This window comes from Ipomoea nil, unplaced genomic scaffold (genome assembly GCF_001879475.1).
Source record: "Ipomoea nil cultivar Tokyo-kokei standard unplaced genomic scaffold, Asagao_1.1 scaffold0813, whole genome shotgun sequence".
NCBI classification, from domain to species: Eukaryota; Viridiplantae; Streptophyta; class Magnoliopsida; order Solanales; family Convolvulaceae; genus Ipomoea; species Ipomoea nil.
The window spans coordinates 1-20,514 of NW_017617241.1; the positions used below are offsets into that span (position 1 = coordinate 1).

The 20,514-nt window shown below is 33.0% G+C and overlaps 1 protein-coding gene, 1 long non-coding RNA gene and 1 pseudogene across 2 annotated transcripts; 2 read left to right on the forward strand and 1 right to left on the reverse strand.

Annotated features, from left to right (window-relative positions):
• Nucleotides 1–437: 437 nt before the first annotated feature.
• LOC109178026 lies at nucleotides 438–9,062 on the reverse strand (annotated as a pseudogene).
• Nucleotides 9,063–9,777: 715 nt separating this feature from the next.
• LOC109178144 lies at nucleotides 9,778–11,351 on the forward strand. Its single transcript, XR_002053665.1, has 4 exons — nucleotides 9,778–9,962; nucleotides 10,123–10,222; nucleotides 11,109–11,186; nucleotides 11,284–11,351. It is a non-coding gene; the product is annotated as an uncharacterized LOC109178144 (long non-coding RNA).
• A 6,427-nt stretch (nucleotides 11,352–17,778) lies between these two features.
• LOC109178297 (lipid phosphate phosphatase epsilon 1, chloroplastic-like) lies at nucleotides 17,779–20,317 on the forward strand. The gene is made up of 4 exons (XM_019327921.1): nucleotides 17,779–18,201; nucleotides 19,035–19,260; nucleotides 19,545–19,618; nucleotides 19,902–20,317. The coding sequence occupies exons 1-4, from the start codon at nucleotides 17,896–17,898 to the stop codon at nucleotides 20,127–20,129; spliced, it is 834 nt and encodes a 277-aa protein (XP_019183466.1). The 5' UTR covers nucleotides 17,779–17,895; the 3' UTR covers nucleotides 20,130–20,317.
• The last annotated feature ends 197 nt before the right edge of the window (nucleotides 20,318–20,514 follow it).

Sequence of the window (20,514 nt, forward strand, 5' to 3'; positions counted from 1 at the left end):
TGATATATATACAGTATAATATAATTAGATGAAACCAATATATAGTTTGAATGCCTAATAGTATGATATATATACAGTATAGAATATAGTTATTATCTGAATACAGTGTGAAATGAAAAGTTGTGATTTTATTAGACATTGATGAAAATAGTAATTTTATTATACATTAAGGGACTCTACCTATATAGTACATAACAGTATGAGGTATAATATAATAAGAATAAGAAACATAATAAGAAACGTATTATTGAAAGAAATTGTTAATTGTTATTATACATTATTGAAAACTTCTTTGTACACAACATTTTTAGTCTTACTAAGATATGGTACACTTTCACCGCAAATCAAAATTTTCAAACCCCTGGGGTTACTAACTCTTGAAACAGCTACGTATAGTTGTCCATGGTTAAAGACCGGTTTTTTCAACAACAACCAACTTTAGCAAGCGTTTGTCCTTGACTTTTGTTGATTGTCATAGCATAGGATAGCATCAAGGGAAATTGCTTTCGTTGAAATTTGAAAGGCAATTTGGTATCTGACGGTGTAAGAGACATTCTAGGAATCAATACTCTAGTTCCTGCATTTGTACCGCACATGATTTGGCCTTCCAACACATGTCACCCAACCTTGTAACAATCAACCTTGTACCGTTGCATAATCCTAATGTGTGATCAATATTTCTCAACAGCATAACAGGTGATCCAACTTTCAATGTCAAAGCATGATTTGGTACTCCAGAACATCTCAAGGCATTCAGGAATTCCGGAGTGTGCAAATCCGCTAACATGTCCACATTGGCATCTGACTTACACACAGAATCACAACTCAGGTATGTCTTACCCTCAGAAGGATTATGGTCATTCATGTATTGGTTAACGGCATCTACCACATCCAATGTTGGAGCTAAAATTGCACTATGATTAAGATATGACAAATCGGCAATTCCCATTCGGAAATTGGGGAAAGTGCTATCAACGATTGTAGCAATAGGGTCATCTTCACACTTTAACAACAAATCTTCTGGAATAGTAATCTCTGATTCCCCCTCAAGTTGACACCCAATAATTCCGTCACCTATATTAGCTATCCATTTTGCAAATTCCTCGATCTCCTTGCACTCGGATATAGATTCAACAGTTTTCAAGCGTAGATTCTTAGTTAGCCTCAGGACTTTACAGGATTGCCATAGATAGGATGAGCTAATGCTCGCTCGAACTATATCCGGTCTAGTACCCTTTGGAATGACTGGTAGAATTTGCCTGAAATCGCCACCCAGAACAACTTTTACCACCGAATGTCATATCAGAACTCCTTGGATTTACTAACCGCATCAAATCCCGCAAAGTTCGATCCAATGCTTCAAAGCAGAATTTATGCATCATTGGGGCTTCGTCCCATATTATCATCTTTGTTTGCACAAGAAGTTCCGCCAGTTCACTGCCGTTCCGTTGCATGTGGAATCTTCATTAACAGATATCGGTATACGGGAATGTGCCGTACGGCCACCAGGTAATAACAGCGAAGCTATGCCGCTAGAAGCAACATTTAAAACTATTTGACTCTTAGACCTTAATGCGGAAGAAAGTGCTCGCCACAAGAAAGTCTTACCTGTCCCTCCATAACCCGAAACGAAGAATAACCCACCTTCCTGGCGATCCACGTCAGTTAAAACTTCATTGTATATTGCCTTTTGTTCGTCTGTTAACTGCCTTACCAATTCTCTCTTTCTCCTGTTCCCCACGATCGTATGCTAATTCTTCTTGAATCAACCTATTTGCAATAATATGGAACGCACCAAAATTGGCCGTTGGCATCTCAGGATAGTCCTTCAAACTCTTACCATGATTAGATAATAGGTTCTCAATCTGAACTAAAGCAAAGTTCATTTTGTGGGAATCGGTCAACACAAAATCTGCATAAAAATATATAAAAATTTGTTGTTATAACCAAAATACTTTAAACTTGACTTAATACTCTTAAAAAAAATGTACGATTACCTCTGTTCTGCAGTTGTGAACGGATTTTGTATTGGGCATCGTCTGATAGATGTTGCCAAACGGCATGCCAAACTATTTCCGGTTTCCCCATGCAACTGCTCATTAGTAATGTCACGAACAATCTCCTCAATTGATCAGCTGACGCCCAACTACTGGCTTCATCTATTGCATCAACATATTCGTTGTCATCATCAACTAAACCCCTTGCATAACACGCATCTCGAAATGAGTCATATTGGACTCCATTTACAGTCCTAATATCTTTCGTAACTTTTAGGGCCGCGTACTTTGTTCAAACAAACACCTCAAATAGAAGATTTCACCAGTAGCTGGAGGGACATAGAATATACATCCTATGGAGAACCCTTTCTTTCGTGGCTGCCATTTTCTAAGGTTTTTCTTCCAAACGAATCTTGTTGGCATCTCAACATAAGTAAGCTCTCTGGCATTGGGGTATGTTTTATTAGCTTCGAACCATTCTAAGAACATGCTCTGTGCTATCGTAGGTCTATTCACAATGTTCTCAACTGCATCATCATCTGCAAATATCACACTCTGTTGATTAGGAAGGTGAAAGCTTAACCTCTCTACCGAAGGCGCACGAAGTTGTATATCAAAACCAAATAGACGCCAGACAGCTTCACACGGGGATATGTACCTACAGTCATAGTACATATTTATCTCATCTACTGCTTTGCCATTCTCGTCATCATTGCCTGTTTTGTAAAATTCGGCTGTTACTCGATCATGACCCTTGTTAACATACTTGAACAGGTACTTTATTGACCTTGATTGGTTGCACCACTAGACATTTATATGAGCCTTGTACTTGAGCAATAAATATCTATTGTGCGGTACCACATACCTGTTGTCCAAGGCGATCCCGTTCTTTGTAACTACACTGCCATTGTCTCTCCTTCTATATACCGGGTAACCATCGTCATCAAACGTAGAACTATCAACAAATCTCTTAGGAAAATGTTTAGAGCATCGTGCATTTACCATGCAAGGAGAATTTGTCCTGGCTTTTCCACATGGACCATGCATCATAAATTCCTCTACCGTCTGGTAATACTCAGCCTCTTTCTTTTCATCGGGAATCTCTGCTGAAATTATGTTGTCTAGAGTGAGAACTTGCCTAACTTCTTTACTTTTCTCCAGAAAAAGCAATATATGAGCATGCGGAAGACCTCGCTTTTGAAACTCAATTGTATATATGACTGTAACAACATACAAATAAACATAATAAGGTTAAGCAATTACATAAAATTTATTTAGATTAATTGATTTAAAATAAAATAACAAAATATTACCTCCGGCAACAGGGCCAAATAGTTGATTCTTTCGACAATCAGCCTATCAAAGCATCCAACTTAATCTTAAATAAGCGGCAAATTATGTCCGGCCGGTCTTCTGGCTTCAACCTTTGATCTTTTAAAAAGCGTTGCACCTCAGGCCACTTCGGATTGCATGTAAAGGTTATAAATAAATCTGGGTATCCAATCCATCTACATATTGCCATTGCATCTTGGTAGTTTTGTATCATATATCTAGCACCACCAGTAAAACTCGAAGGTAGTATTATTCTACGACCTTGGGCTGCAGGGCTTAAATCACCCCTCGTCAAAGCATCAGTTAATCCACTGTAACTCTCACACCTTAGGCTTTTTTGGTGTGTCCTTATATAAATTAGCCTTCCAGACTCAACCATTGTGTAGCCATCTACAACGAATTGTTGGAACAACCGCTTTGCAAATAATATGGTACTTGGAGCTGACTGTCTAGATTGTATGCGGTAGCAAAAAAACTCCCTGGGGCTAATCCTTTGTCTACCACCAGAAGAGCGCCTGCCGACTACGTCGGCGAATGCAATGTCCTCCCGATAACCATCTTCGCCATATGGAAACAGAATAGGGTATTGCAGTGGTAAGTATGAAGGATTTAATTCAGTAATCCTCTGTAGTTGGCCACCCTTCGATTGAACAATAATATCACGCTCTTCAATACTGGTATCCAGATCGCCAACGATTAAAGCTGCTACTTCAGACACTTGAGGCACATTATATGTCCTAGCATCTCTAGTTCGTTTTCCCAACAACTTTATTTTTACTTCGGCGCATGGATTAATATCCAACTCAGACATAGCCATGCGAAAAGACTTAACCAAGACATTATTTTCATCCAGGTCTTTCTGGATGACATTCACTATTTCTACATGAATGTCATCTTGGTCACCAATACCCCTACAACAACATATACTTGGAATTGATATTTATTTAGATAAAAAATAGTATTCAAATGTGTAATTACGGAAACTTCTTTACCTCACAGCATTTATACGGTTGTTCCTTTCATTTGCCGTGTCGTATATGTATAACTGGGCAAAATGAGGTTCTTTGCCTTGTTCTGGAAGTAAAGTGCCCATTAGGTGGTAGTTTTGACCACTTAATCGAAAAATTGGAGGTGCTCCACCCTTGTTCACGTTCTTGTCAATTTTTCCACCCATGGATGTGAAACAGAACATGTTGTTGTAGGTCCTAATGTTGTGTAAAAATTCTTTTGATAATTCGTCATTGCCGAAAAAGAGATCAAATATACCTTTTGGTGGCAACTTATTATCCGGCAATTTGATCTTCCCATTGTTGCAACACAACATAAACAGTGGCGATGCTTTTGTTGACAAATTCTTCTTCCTTTCTTCAAACCAAAACATAGCCCCACAATGTACGCACTAATTTGTTGCATCGCCAAAATCGCAGTATTGACCTGAAACCAAATATATACAAATTTAACTACTAATTTATATTTGCTGTATATATAAAACAAACAAACATACACACCATTTTGTGGACCAGAGGATGTCCCAATTCCCGAGGTCTGCCGTACAGCGTCACCCGATAAATTTGCATCTGAAATTAAAAAACATTTAAAAATTATTTTTAATATTGAAAGACTGACCATATGTACTTTACTTATATTTGTTTGAAACACCAGAGGGTAGTATTTTAGTACCAGCTATGTTCTGATTTGAGACATCGCTCACCGCATTGTTACTTTCATCTTCAAAGGCAGGTAGCAAGTCTCTGGTTGTTACCTGGTCTTCGACAATTGCATATTTATCTAATGGTTTACGAATTGCAAATTCATCTCCTATTTGTGTATTGGATTGCCGTACTGTACACATACATAATATTAGCCCAATTTAAAGAATAACAATATTTAAAGTGACCAAAAATTGAAACCACTACATTTTATGGTACTGTAAAAAAAATAATTTTGTAGCACGTAGTAACATAAAAAGGAAAGAATTCTTAATAATATAAATTAAATACACCTAACATTATAACTTATGGTAACCTAGAATATGAAATAGTAATTTAACTGTATAAGTATTATTATATTTTAGTGGAAAAATCACATGGTAGACCACGGTCCACAATAATATGTTCAACATTAATAGAAATAAAAGAGAAAAAAGTGTATTTCACTAAGTAGAATCTATGGAATTAATTACACATATCAAAACAAATGAAACTATTTTAACAAAAAATTAGAAATTGAGATTCCAAAATAAATCATATATCACCCAAAAATCCACACATACTTATATGTATCATGAGTTACATTATAATTAAATTCACAATGAGTCTATAGCAATTCAGATTAGTGCATTTACCGGTAGTGATGTTACTCAATGGTGTGATATATTCAGAGAAACATCCTCGCTGGGGATTTGTGTAAGGATTAGCTGTCGTACGTTGGTCTTGATCTTGAGCAGTATTATTCGTACAAGATGAGCCACCGAAATGATTTGCTGTGATTTAAAATATACCATCAAATTAAGAACTAATTCCAATAATTATAACTCGAAACAATTCAGTACACATAACCAAATAAAAAATCACTTGCACAACTTTAATACGTAATTGAATATAATTATGTAGACGATGGTCCACATTCTAACTTAAATACAATTCAAGCACGACAAAAACTATATATGACTAAGTACAATGTAATCAATTAATTACATCTAATCAATTAATTACAAATTGATATTAAACATGAATTACATTATAATTATACCATTTAATTTTACAAAAAGCTTCGAACAAATAACAGTATAACGATATTTAAATTAACAATGAATATATAAAAAGGATAGAATTCTTACTATTATAAATTAAATACACGTACCAGGACTATGTGGTCCAATGGTATCTGGATTGGACTTTCATTTGGAAGATTGTGAGTTCGAGTCTCAGTGGAGGCGTTATTAGCTCTTTGTGTTTCAGTAGGTTGAGAAAGTATATGAACAGATACTATAATGTAATAGAGCTAGTAGCATTCAAAAAAAAAAATTTAAATACACGTAACATTATAGTTTATGCTAACCTAGAATATGAAATAGTAATGTAACTGTAAAAACATTATTATATTTTAGTGGAAAAATCACATGGTAGACCATGGTCCACAATAATATGTGCACTATAAATAAATAGAAATAAAAGAGAAAAGAGTGTAACTCACTAACTAAAATCTATTTAATTAATTACACATATCAAAACAAATTTAACTATTTCAACAAAAAATTAAAAATTTATTTTTAAAAAATAAATCATATATAAGGCAAAAAATAGTGAGATTACAATTCCACACATACTTATATGTACCATGAGTTACATTATAATTAAATTCACAATGATTGTATAGCAATTCAACACCGGCCATTTACCGGTAGTGATGTTACTCGATGGTGTGATATATTCAGAGAAACATCCTCGGTGGGGAATTGTGTAAGGATTAGCTGTCGTACGTTGGTCTTGATCTTGAGCAGCATTATTCATAAAAGATGAGTAACCGAAATGATTTGATGTGATTTAAAATATACCATTAACTTAAGAATTAATTCCAATAATTATAACTCGAAACAATTCAATACACATCACAAAAAAAAAAAAAAAAAATTCAATTGCACAACTTTAATACGTAAACGAATAGAATTATGTACACAATGATCCACATTCTAACTTAAATACAATAGCAATGTAAAACTATATATGATTAAGTAAAATGTAATCAATTAATTACACCTAATCAATTAATTACAAATTGATATTAAACATGAATTACATTATAATTATACTATTTAATTTTACAAACAGCTTCGAACAATTAATAATATAAGGATATTTAAATTAACAATGAATGTATATCAATTCATATATTGGGATTTACCATTACTGATGGTACTGAATGGTGTGATATCTGGAGAGAAACAACATCCCAAAGGATTTTTGGCAGGATGATTTGGCGTATGTTGCTCCTTACCTTGACCAGCATTATTCATTAATGATGATTTGAAAAAACTATTTGCTGTATGAAAAAAAAAAATTAAAAGAGGATAAAAACAACAGTAAGTAGAACAGTTAACATTTTTTAAATTAATCACACAATGCTATTCATTACGCTAGCTTATGATTGTAAATTGTAATTGTTTTAAATAAGACTTACATAATAAGTAGACTTATAAAAAGGTTTTATAAATTCACAACGATGCTATATCAATTGAACTTAGTGGATTTACCGTTAGTCACGTTACTCAAGGGTGTGATGTTTTGAGACAAACCCCCTCCAAGAGGAATGCGGGCAGGATTTCTTGTCGGAGACTGTTGTTTTCCTTGATCAGAATTATTCCTTGATAATGAGTTGCCCAATTCATTTTCTGCGAATTAAAATACAACATTAAATTTAATAATAATCCAAATAACTAAAAATCATAAAAATGAATTACACATAATACAACTAACAGTACATACTTAATTTCAAATTGTTAAAAATTTACCGCACAATTATTTACAAATTAGTGGTGTGCCACTAAACACACCTTACGGATAATCTAATTGTGAAATATATATAACCTGAAATGGTAATGGCTATATAGTAACACTAATTTTATTTGACAAAATCTTAAGTATAACATTGTCCACAATAAATACCATTACAATTGTTAAGATTATATATCTAATTAATTACACATAACAATTAAAAATTAAATAAATAAATAAACAACTATATACATATCTATATATTTATTTATTATTTTATATCTTTAAACTCTTTAAATATATTATTTTCGGTATATATATAATTTTCCGCATATAATATATATATATATATATATATATATATATATATATATATATATATACAATAATATATCCAATATTATTGTTTATTCTGTCGGAATTTCGAGAGAAGAGGAAGAAGGGTCTACCCTTTTCCTTTTCTTGAGCTCTCCTTGCTTTCATGTCTGAATCGGAGATCTGTTCTTCACCTATCCCTACGATCTTACTATCTTTCTCTGTCAAGCCTAAATCTAGATCAGTCCTAAGTCCTAATCTCCGATTCAACTGTTCTTATTGAACATTTTTCCCGGCGAAATTGGAGTCGGGTCTCGCTTAGCATCGATCCGATTAGCAGTACACAATCCCGATCTTTCCTTTCTGTGAAAGATCTTAGTGTTCAACAACGGTAAATCGTGGCAATCGCGTTTCAGTGAAGGTAATTCTCCAATTCTAAGATTATTAATTTGTCAATCTACACTAAATTTGTTTAGGTTTCCTACTTTTCGTTGTTGTTTGTTCTAAATTTGATCTACGTTTCTTGATCTATGCATGCATATCAACAATCATAGCTGAATTTTTTTGATTTCAGATTTGTCCTCTTCATAGCCATTAGGGTTCTAAATCGTATTTTTTGTAATGTTGCTCTAAAAACACCAAAGAGAAAGTACTCTTAACTGTTTAACAGTTATTTTCAAAATGGTATAGCTATATTATTATTCACACAAACCCTAACCTGTTTTCGACTTTATCATGTTGTTTTTTATGAACATACTGGAATTTTTTGAGGAGATAGAGAGCATAAACAGAACCGCAGATGAAGAGGATGCTACAATGAAGCTTAATTCGAAGTCTGAAAAAGATAAGTTTCGAACTTACCTTTATTTTCATCACTTGGTTTCCTTTTGATGCCTAAAATTGTTGATTTAGTGATTTTCCTCATTGCTCTGTCTATTGTGTTTACTTGAAAATGTAGATGTGATTTGTGTCTTTACCTTTGGTCTGAAACTGGAGAACTGTGTTGGTAGTTAGATGGGGCAAAGCTGATCATATGGCTTCATTGTACTTTATTTTACTTTTGCCTGGATTTTGAAAATAGGATTGGAACTGAAGAGTTTTCTCTTAATAGTAATGATAGCAGCCCATCAATTGTATTTAATGTTTAGGAAATGTGTTTCTTTTCCTAAGAATGATTAAGTAATACTTAACAGGCCAATATTTCCCACTGATCCAATTTCTTTAGCTGATTTGTAAGAACATGGAACACACACCCAATTACTCACTGGTTCTAGAACTATTCATTTTTCTCTTATGGCAGTGGCTGACATTATTCTTCAAATAAAAGTATATTTTCTTTTTTTTAGTTAACACACTAATGTTATTTAATTTACCAATCTTGAATTGTAATGCTGTTATGTAATTTCTTTCTAAATGTGCCGGACAATTTATTCAATGTATGTGTTGGTATTATTTATTCTTGACAGAAAGTCTAACTTTTTTTTCATTCTTTTTAGAGCAATTGAAGAGCAGCAAGCAGAAAATAATCACCACGGCCACATCATAAAATAAGTTAAGACTATATCTTGATTGGTGTTACATTAGATGACTTTGCACTGTTATAGTTGCACAGTTTGTAAGACTGTTCTAAGAACATTGAACACATACATGGATTATTTGATTGTACTTAATGATTATTATGAACACATTCTAACCATTTTAATTTTTTTGGGTATTTTTTTAAGAATGGAATAATCCAAGCTATGGAGACATTGAAGAATGGGTCCCAGAAAAGAAAAAAGCAATCAAAGACCACTAAAAGCATTATGGTCATATAAGCAAATAGGTTAACACTTTATCTTTATTTGGCTGTCTTTAGATTAGTTTGTATGCATATACTTGCATAGTTTGTAACTTTGTTCACTTTATGCGAGTGTATGCTTTTCCTCTTATTAAATATCCTGAACACAAATTCTAACAATATTTTTTGTTGTTATTCTTATTAGAATGAAATCATCAAGCTTCGAAGAAATTGAAGAGCAGCTGTCATAAAAAAAACAATCAATCAAAGACCACTAAAAGCAATAGGGTCATACAACGAAATAGGTTAAGACTTCCTCTCTACTTGGCTGTAGTTAGATTAGTTTGTATGGATATACTTGCATAGTTTGTAAGTTTGTTCACTTTAATTTGTAAGGCAATATTGTTCCATCACTGGCCTTTAATTTGGGTGCATTGTTTGGTTCTATATAAGTATAGAATTGAGTAATGTTAGCAAAGTAATGGTAATAGCTTTTTTTTTTTTCTCTTTGGTCAAAACTGGTATAACTATTCTGTATATATCATAATATTCTTTCACTGTGTTATATTGCAAGCACTAACTTTATTTTGTAAATATTAGACACATTCAGTAAAATGTCCTTGTTCGGGAAATGGTGCTCGACTATCGACCAAATTCCTTTATTTTATTAATAATTGTATTGTCTTTGACATCTTGTTTTTGATGCAGTATTTTAGACTTGGTTCATCTATAAGTGATTTTTTTTTTGCATGATAAACTCTTTTTTAAAAGCAGATTCTCATTTTTTTTTTGTCAAAACAGTAATATAAATTCCTTTTTTTTTTTTTTTACTATTTGCTTAAAACTGGTATAATGTTCTTCTATGTATAAGGAGATTATTTAATTGTTTTTTATTGGCAGAAACAAATTTATTTTATTAATAATAGACACGTTGAAAAATGTCTTTGTGTCACAAATGGTCCTCAAGTATTGACAGTGTTAATCAATTTGTATTTCTATTGTATTTGACATCTGGACTTTTTTAAATTATTGGATTTTATATTACTATAAAAGTCAGATTTGTGTAGGATAAAAACATTTTTCCGTTTAAAGTAGAATGTTTGTTTTATATCTACATAAAACAGTAATGTAAATGACTTACAAAATTCTTCTTTTAGTTGCTTTTATCTGATTTCTTTCTAAATGTGGTAGAAAACATTGATGGATTCCAGCTTGAACATCAGTTGTTTGGATAGATGCAAACAGAGTAAAGGAAGATTGTGCAAATAGGTAATTGGAACTAACACCCTTTTTTTACATGACCTAAATGACTTGACAAAATTCTTCTTTTAGTTGCTTTTATCTGATATCTATTTAAATGTGCTAGAACACATTGATGGATTCCAGCTTGAAGAGCAGTTGTTTGGATAGCTGCAAACGGAGTAAAGGAAGATTGTGCAAATAGGTAATTGCAACTAACACCCTTTTTTAAGAACAGTACATTTACATGTAAAGTTTTAGAATTGCATACACAGTCAAGCTGATTGTGCAAATAGGTAATTGAAACAAAATCTATTTTATACGCACTTTATATTTTAGATATAAAGTCTTAGAATTGGGAATAGGAACATACAAAGAACACAACTTCAAAGTCTAAATTGCTTGGCAAACTATTTACATCCTGTGGACCCCTAAAACCGACTTTGCTTGCCAAACTATTTCAATCCTGTTTGCCTTCTAAAAACTTGGCCACCTAGCATGTTTGCTGCAAAACAGGCACAACATATTTAGATATAAAGTCTTAGAGTTGGCAATAAGAACATATGAAAAACACAACTTCAAACTCTAAATTGCTTACCAAAGTATTTCCATCCTGTTTGCCTTCTAAAACCCTAAACCCTAACATCTTTGCTGCAACTTGGACACCTTTCATCCTTTTTCTGAAAAACCTGAAAGGAAAAATAGAAAAACTCCAAAACAGGTTCGAATAGCAGTACATACACCAATTTATTGTACTAAACAGTTAGGAAATTACTAAAAGCATTAGATAAAAGTTATAAACCATCCATAAAACTGAAAATAAAAAATTGTCACACCACAGTATTAGGAAAAACAAAAAAAAAAATGTCTGGATAGTGTCCGGCTATCAACAATCTCTTTCAACCATCAATCTCAATTACATCTTTTCCTTTTTGATTTCTGAGTCATTCAACTTCTTCCTACTTTTGGATGATGAAAACTCATCCAAAAGTGACCTTTTAATAGCACCAACATTTTCTGCATTGTCTTCTCCTTCCTTTTGCGAGCGCTCGACAGTCGCAGGACTGTTCACTTCAACCCCAATCGAATCTTCCTATTAGAAAGAAAAGCAGACAACACTATTAGTAACCAAAAAAATAAAAAATCTCAAAATTTAGTGTTAGAAATTCTTACTCCAGAAACTGCATCAGTGTTAGTTTCCTCATCAATCATCCTTGACATTAAGTCTTGCTCTTCATGCTCCACAAATCTGTCAGCATACGTCTTAAGCAAGTGCTCATCCCTTACAACCCTAACAACATTGAATGGGTAATTGGGACCATCTTTTGGGCAAGTTTGAAGTTGATCTTAAACAGCATCTTCATACCAACTATAGCATCCAATTCAGGGGGCACTTCAACATCAAGCTGTTTAGATAGTGAACAAATAACCAAGTTAAGAACAGATAATGTAAACAGTTTAGGCCAAAAAATGCAGACATTAGGTAATAAGAATTTACCTCCTTGTATTTTGCATACAAAATAGAGGCAGGAATACCCACAAGCTCTGTAACTTCCCTATCCCAAAGCAACATTGGAGCATCTCCAAACTTGTCAAGAGCAATAACAACAACTTTGTACCTAACTTGACCCATCATACAATTCTTCTTACACTTAGTACAGAAAAGTGTCCCTTCCTGTTCTTTAAGCTTCTTATTACATCCAAGTTTCAGGCATGATAAGTAGTACCAACCATCCTCAAAATCTAACCCGAGAATCTCAGCAGCAACATAATAGTCCCCATCCTATAGTATTCAAACAATTTCATAAGTATATATAACAGTTAATAATTTCAGTCCCATCAAACTACAGAAAAGATTGATAGCTTAGTATATGTACGGCATTCAAACTTTAGTTGTCCAGAAAAGATTAATAATTTAAGAGTATATGTACTATAACTATAACTATATATATATATATATATATATATGGATGGGAAGCAAGCCCCTTTTCCAAGTCGACGGAGGGCAGTTTACGGTTTACTGAATTGCAGCAGTCGAGAAATCTGGTCGGCACGCCGCTAGCTGCTCTGAAAACCACGTACGTACGTTTTTGTGTCAATTTTTAATTGAATTAAGTATATCAGATATTATGCATATATAAATATAATTAAAATACATATTCATTGATGATTATAATCACATAGTTGATTTCAGGGGCAAGAGGGCAATCGGAGTTAAATTGATCATGTATTGATTCAATAACTACAAGGTTTCAAGTTATAAACTCCTTGTGAGTCATGTCTTTTGACTTTGCTAGTTTGAGTTGGTCGGCTAACTCCTTTGATTCTTTAATGACTAGGTTCACAAGACGTGTTTCACTCAAAGTGCACTAGAATCCTACTTGTTGCCTTACATAATGAAAGAATTGCTTTACTCATACTTTTTACTTATATCTTGTATTCTTTATTTTATTTTTTGGTTGCTGTGGCACGGTATTTTATTTTATTTTATTTTTTTTAAATCAGAATTTTCATTTAATGTATTTTCTCTTTTCGATAAAATAAAAAGAATGTAGCAGGAATTTTACTCATTAGAAAAATATTTATGATTTTGCTTGCTTAAATAATTAATGCGAAATGAGAATTAGAAATTGAATAAGAACATTTATGATGAGTTGACGACAAATGGTGCAAGATCAGAAATTGTCGGGGATAGATGCATTATGCATATGCCCTATAAAATTCCTACTTTATTGGCTATGGACTTGTACATATATTATTATTATTATTATTATTATTATTATTATTATTATTATATTTTTATAATTACAACTCAAGTTTCAACTTCTCTAAATTATATATCCTGACTCTTATAAATTCGCCCTAAAACCTATGAAAAAAGGTAAATCTCAAGTTATCCAAGTAATTCTAATTAAGTTTATTGTTGCCTATACATTTCTCTACGCAAAATAAAGCTTCACTACCACTAATTGGTCTAAGTCTCTTAATGACTCGATCCTTAGGTTCCTAATAGAGTTTGAATTTATACCATGCCATTAGAAGTAAGATTAAACCTTAATTTGACAACCACTTAAACTATCCCGGCATGGTTGTATATTCATTTTTTTTTTGTGGCAACGAAAAGTCACACTATCAAAAGGTGTACATTAAGTAAATTGTATTAGAATGACTATGTATGATAAACTTGACCGAAAAAATATTGACAAAAATTCACATCATAATATATATACTCTGCCACTCCGATCTTCAATTCCAAGCCTGCCTGTGCATATGTTCTTAGCTAGGTTTTCAAAGTTGAGAGAGAGATGGAGCGTTAAGCTTAAATGAAATGATGCATGCATGGATAGTAATTGTGAGTACTCTTTCAATTATTGACTTCAAGAAATAATAATACTCAATTTGTACGACATATATACGTGTTCTAGCTTTGTCTTCTCTTCCTGTGCTAGCTAGCTAGCTGCTAATTAGCTTAAGTGATGCATGCATGGCTGTAACTTTTGTAGCCCTACACACTTTTGATTATCTCTACTTCTGCATAGGTTGCAAATAGATCGATCCACAGTAGATTTGATGGTTTCTAATTATTACTATACGTACATTGTCAAAATAATTTTAAAAAGACTACTATATATTGAAGTCGGGTGAGACTCAAACCCTATACTATTGTTAGAGCAAGACTTTAAGGTGATCAATTGATGAGCCAATTGAGTAGGCGTTTGAATGAGTTAGGGATCTCACAATTTTCCTTTGTAGTGACTCTAGAGACAAGCCGGGTCCTATGAACTTAATGTAACTTACATGTAATATATTGAGGAGGGCCCGACAGAGCATTCACTCACTGGCTCAAATAGGGCGCACAAGAAAATCTATCCACTTTGGGTATAATTTCTACCTGGGTATAATTTCCACGCTGTCGCTGTCGAAGTTCGAGCCTTAGTTTCTTCCCTCAAATATTATCTACTGAATCAGTGAGCTAAGCCCGTGCGAGCTAATCCATATTTTTCTATAAGTTTAAATGGAGCTTTTTCTAATTTAATAATATAATGCCATTGAATTTTGAAAATAATTTGAAAGTTTATTTTATTTATTTTTTCATAAAAAATTAAAAATTTATGTATGTAAAACAAGGTAGGTAATCTATGGAGGTTATCGAATTCGTGGCGGCATATGGCGTGAGATAGATGCCCCCCAAATTGGACCCCTACCAAAGGATTCCAATTCAAGTACCATTGATTAGGGCTTTTTGGAAAACCTGTCTCTATACATGTCCCATTTAGAATAGTGCAAAAAAATGGCACAACCAAAATTTATTATATATGTCCATGACTACTACTGCTTCAATTCTTAATGGTCAAAACTCCTCTTTTTAAGGGCACTGTCCAACACCCTTAAAAGTAAAGACACATACAGCAGTACTTCTCAGCTTTCTACCTACAAATAAGGGACTCATCACCTACAATTGTTATATTTGGATTGTTCATTCTTTTTTTTTTTTTTTTTTTAAACATGACTAGGTAGAGTTTTAGGGTGCACTGCACTTATCAAATGGAGAAATTAAGTCCCCTTTTATTTTTTTGGAGAAAAGAAAATAGCAAATTCTTTACTTTTTTTTTTAATATTTGAAAAATAGAGAATGATGAATAAAAAACCGAAGCAATGAAAATATTAGAAAAAATGTCAGAGAATTGAAGTAAATACAATTTCCACTACTTGAAGAAAGTTGTAATGGGATTTTTTTAGTTTTACCATTTATAGTTGTTAGTCTCGATATCTAAAGAAATTTGTATGATATTTATTGTTCGGAATTATGTTTGAGCCTATTAATTAGTTGTTGTTGAGAGATCGAAAACATAAATCAAGATGAAAAATAGAAAGACTAAGAAGACACAAGATTTACGTCGTTTGACCGTGTATCTACGTTCATGGAAGCGAAGATATTCTTTTATTAATTCTAATGATAAAAAAAAAACCAATGATACAAACATCATATTTATATGTAATCCTAATAGTGCATTTACAAAAGTACCTGAACCATACTACGGGCTCCCACACGGCCACACCCCCAACCCACCCTACATAAACGAAGACAATGAGGAAAACGAAACACTACTCACTAGTCACTCCACTCCATTACACTCTAACATTTATAATCTCTCTAGCATATAAGACATACACAACAATTGTACATATTACCATCATCGTCTCCCATTTTTAAAAATAAAATAAAATATGAATTTAACAAGATTATCCTGCAGAAAGTAAGAAGACTTAAAAGTTAAAAGGTCAAAAACAAGCATTCTCATGTGCTTTATATATATATATATATATATATATATATATATATATATATAAGGTGGAAAAGAATCTGTAGTGAGTATAATTTATAAAAGTTAAGAGGAGAGAGATTATCATCAATTCATCATCAGAAAAGGCAAGCCATTTCTGTCAATTAATTTTTAACACTGGTTTCTGAAAGTGATCATATATGTATTCCAAGAGCCAACTTTTGTTTTAAAACCCTAATAATTCTACCATCTTATTGCGTGTAAAGACCTCAAGGAATATTTGTAAAGGCCATTCATACAGTCATATCTATTATCTCAAAACCCTAATTCTTTATCTAATTCAGCCATAATATCTGGATTTTCATGAGCTCTTTATGAAAAGTGCTAAACGATAATTTTAAGAGTATTCATATTCTTGTAATTTGGGGATGCCAATTTACTTTTATTTTCTATTTTTGTAAAAAAAAAAAAAAAGCAAATTAAGTTGTTGTTGTTGTTGTTGTTGTTGTTGTTGTTATTATTATTATTATTATTATTATTATTATTATTATTATTATTATTATTATTATTGTTATTGTTATTATTGTTATAGTCACACTTGTATGAGATTGTCTCACAAATCATAATCAGTGAGACGGTCAAATTTATAATAGTTATTTGTTAGGAGTTAGGATGGAAATCATATACTTATTAAATAAAATTTAATATGAATTTCAAATAAATAAAATGTTATTTATAATAGATATTTTGTATCAGTAATATTTTCATGTGAAATTGTGATACTATTTAGGATAAAATGATTGTTACTAATAATAAATATTGTAATACTTATAACTGAAATTGTGATACTTACAAAGTGTAATTCTAATATAAATATTGTAATATTTTTATGTGAAATGTTACTTATAAAAGAAATTGTAATACTTATTGTATAAAATTTAATATCAATTTGACTTAAAAATATATAGATTAGACAATGGGTGGAAACTTGAGGATTAACGTGGCAACTTGTGATTTACCTCCTTTAGCAACTCTTAGACAAGATTCTAGGGACTTAGAAATAGTCTAGCATAGTGATTTAACGCAAATTAGACTGTGGATCAGGACCGACTTTGCATTGTATACTATGATCTAAAATGACATATTCTTATAGTTCACTTAATCAGTGTTGCAAAAATCGCGCCTAGACGCCGACTAATCGGCACTTGGGCACTTGAGTGGGTACCTTGTAAATATATAATAGTTGTTGAAGCATCAAGTGTAATTTTACGAAGCAGAATTGAATCGCCACATGTTTATTTGCCGCAATGATCCCACAAACTTCACTGACCTTCAGTCAGTGTACAGAGCATATACTTGAGTTGAGGCCCTCTCAGAATTCAGCATTTCAGCTAGTGGGCTTCAACTTCATCCACAACTTTTACTTTTAATTTTCCCTTTTTTTACAAAGAAAAATGTCATTGACAGCGTCTATTCCTATCCGGCCATTTACAAGTTTTTCCCACGCCACACTTCGAAACCCCATCAAAATCTCCGCCTTCACACTAGATTTTCCTCTGCCCAAATCTGTGCGCCGGAATACCACAACCCGGAGGAGACCCAACTCCATGAACGGCGGCGCAGTTGCAGCGAGAATGGATGATGATGATGATGACGAGGACGTTCCATTTTCCCCATCGCTTGAGCAAGAAGCTTTCATCAATGCATCCAAACTTGTTGGTGCTTCTGTTTCTGGACTCGAAGCCGTCCTGAATAAGCTGGTTGGTAAAATTTATTCTATTTTGTTTCGAGAATTTGTGACTTTTGTGTGTGTATCGCCAGTAAATTGCTTATTTTGATAGCGCCGCCGAGCTTATATGCATTTGTTGTGGTGTTAGCGAGATTAAGGATAGTTTGGTGAGGGTAAATAGTTACGTGGCCGTTTGGTAACCCTAATTTAATCAGATTATTGAGATGATAATACACTGTAATTTTTTGCTGGTTAATAAGCAGTTTTTAGTTTAATAAATAACTTGGAGTTTATCATTAATTAATCAGAATTCTCAATCATATATCATAATTGCAATCTTTACTAAAAGGGACCTATATTTGATTAAATTCCATAAGCTAATCTTCTTGAAGGAAGCAGCTTAGGATGATGGAAAGGGTTGAATAGTTTTTTTTTTGAATGGATTTTAAGCTGTTAATGATCTAATTCCACATTTCAAAAGGATGGATTTTGAATTGGAAGCTTTGATATTAGGATGTTGTTGGGCGGAGGCCGGTGAAGGGCCAAGTCCAGCACCCTGCCTCTCGAAAATGTGATGGCGGTCTACTAGCTATAGTGTTTTTTGGCGTAGTGGTAAGCGTTTGATCCTAACAGATGCCCATTTGGTTACTAGTGAGCACATTAAGATTGCATGATACAATTGGGAATGCTATGTTTTGGTTTCCGGCATTAGACTATAATACTATATATACTTGTATGCCGAGGATCAGTAAATGTCTGGAATCTGGATCTGTCGGTGCAAATTCCTCAACTTTCTTTTAGTTCTAGGAAACGAATTGATTATAGTTTACAACTTATCGTAGCTTTATTACACTTGAAATGCAGAGTAAATGGCTTTTTGCTGTAGTTTTTGGTGTAATCCTGCTCTGGAGACATGATGCACAGACACTTTGGGCTTCTATTGGTTCTATTCTGAATTCTGCGCTTTCACACATCCTGAAGAGAATATTGAACCAGAAACGACCCGGTTCCACCTCACGATCAGATCCCGGAATGCCATCTTCACATGCACAATCAATCTTCTATATTGTCACATTCGCTATAGTCTCAAGTAACTTTCTCCTGCCAATCTTGTGAAGATGCTGTGAATACAAGCGTTTTTGTAGCCTAGATCTTAAATGTGAACTCTAGTTGACCAACATGTGATAATTTGTCCAAAAATATGTGGTATATAAAATCCCATACACAAATACTTTTCTCATTATTTAAAGAAAATTTATTTAAGATCAATTGTCATGTCTTCTTACCGTGTTTAGAGGACCTGCCATTTTTTTGCACTAATGATTACCATTCTGTTTCAACATGTTATAACTCTTTTCGTGTTATTGATTGCAGTGGTTCAATGGTTTGGACTGAATGGACTCACAGCAGCACTTGCCGGGCTTATCTTTGCACTTGGTTCTTATTTTGTAAGTCCACAATAGCAACTTTTACTCAGTTTGATGTGGAACTTTTGCATGCTTTAAAGTTTAGATATCTATCCTATTAAGATATATAGACTAGTAAAAAAGATCTGGTTAGTCTAAGAACTTTCGGTTACTTTAATCAAACTCTGATCAATATACTAAAGTAGCTAACAAAACCGTTTGTTAATAACTGTAACCTTACTTAGCAGCCCGAGTTAAGGTAGCATAGTACTCTTACAATGTTTCTGAAAACGTGATAATATTTGGCTGTTTTCTATTTATGCAGTCATGGCTACGAATTTCACAGAAGCTTCATACGGTCAACCAAGTGCTTGTGGGTGCAGCGATAGGGTTAGGCTTCTCCGTAGTCTGGTTGTGGTTATGGGATGCGATTGTGTTGAAGGCGTTCATATCCTTCCTTTGGGTTCGGATTATTGTTGTTCTTGCTGCTGTCGGGTTATGCTCCAGCTTTGTCATATATGTTGTTCGATACTGGGTTCTTGATGAACAATGACATTTTTCCTGCAATCAAATACTCTGAGAATCTAACAGTATTTGTTGGATTTGGATACATAGACATAGTGACTGTAGAAACAGCTGATCATTCACTAACACTGTAGTAACCTTAGTTTTCTGAACGTTTATTACGTATGCATTGGTCAAATATCCAATTATACAAATTCTATATGTTTACATATTTTACCTCCTCTTTGTAAAAAATAGAAAATATTAATAACTATACAAATTTAGATTTTAATATTGATATTTTGTGTTGATCCCCAACCTTGCTTAATCATCAACCTTGAATTATTCTTTTTATTTTGAGATGACATAAAAATTGTATTAACTATACAAATTCAAATTTGTAATTTGTAGCCCGCATAGGCAGTTCAATTGGT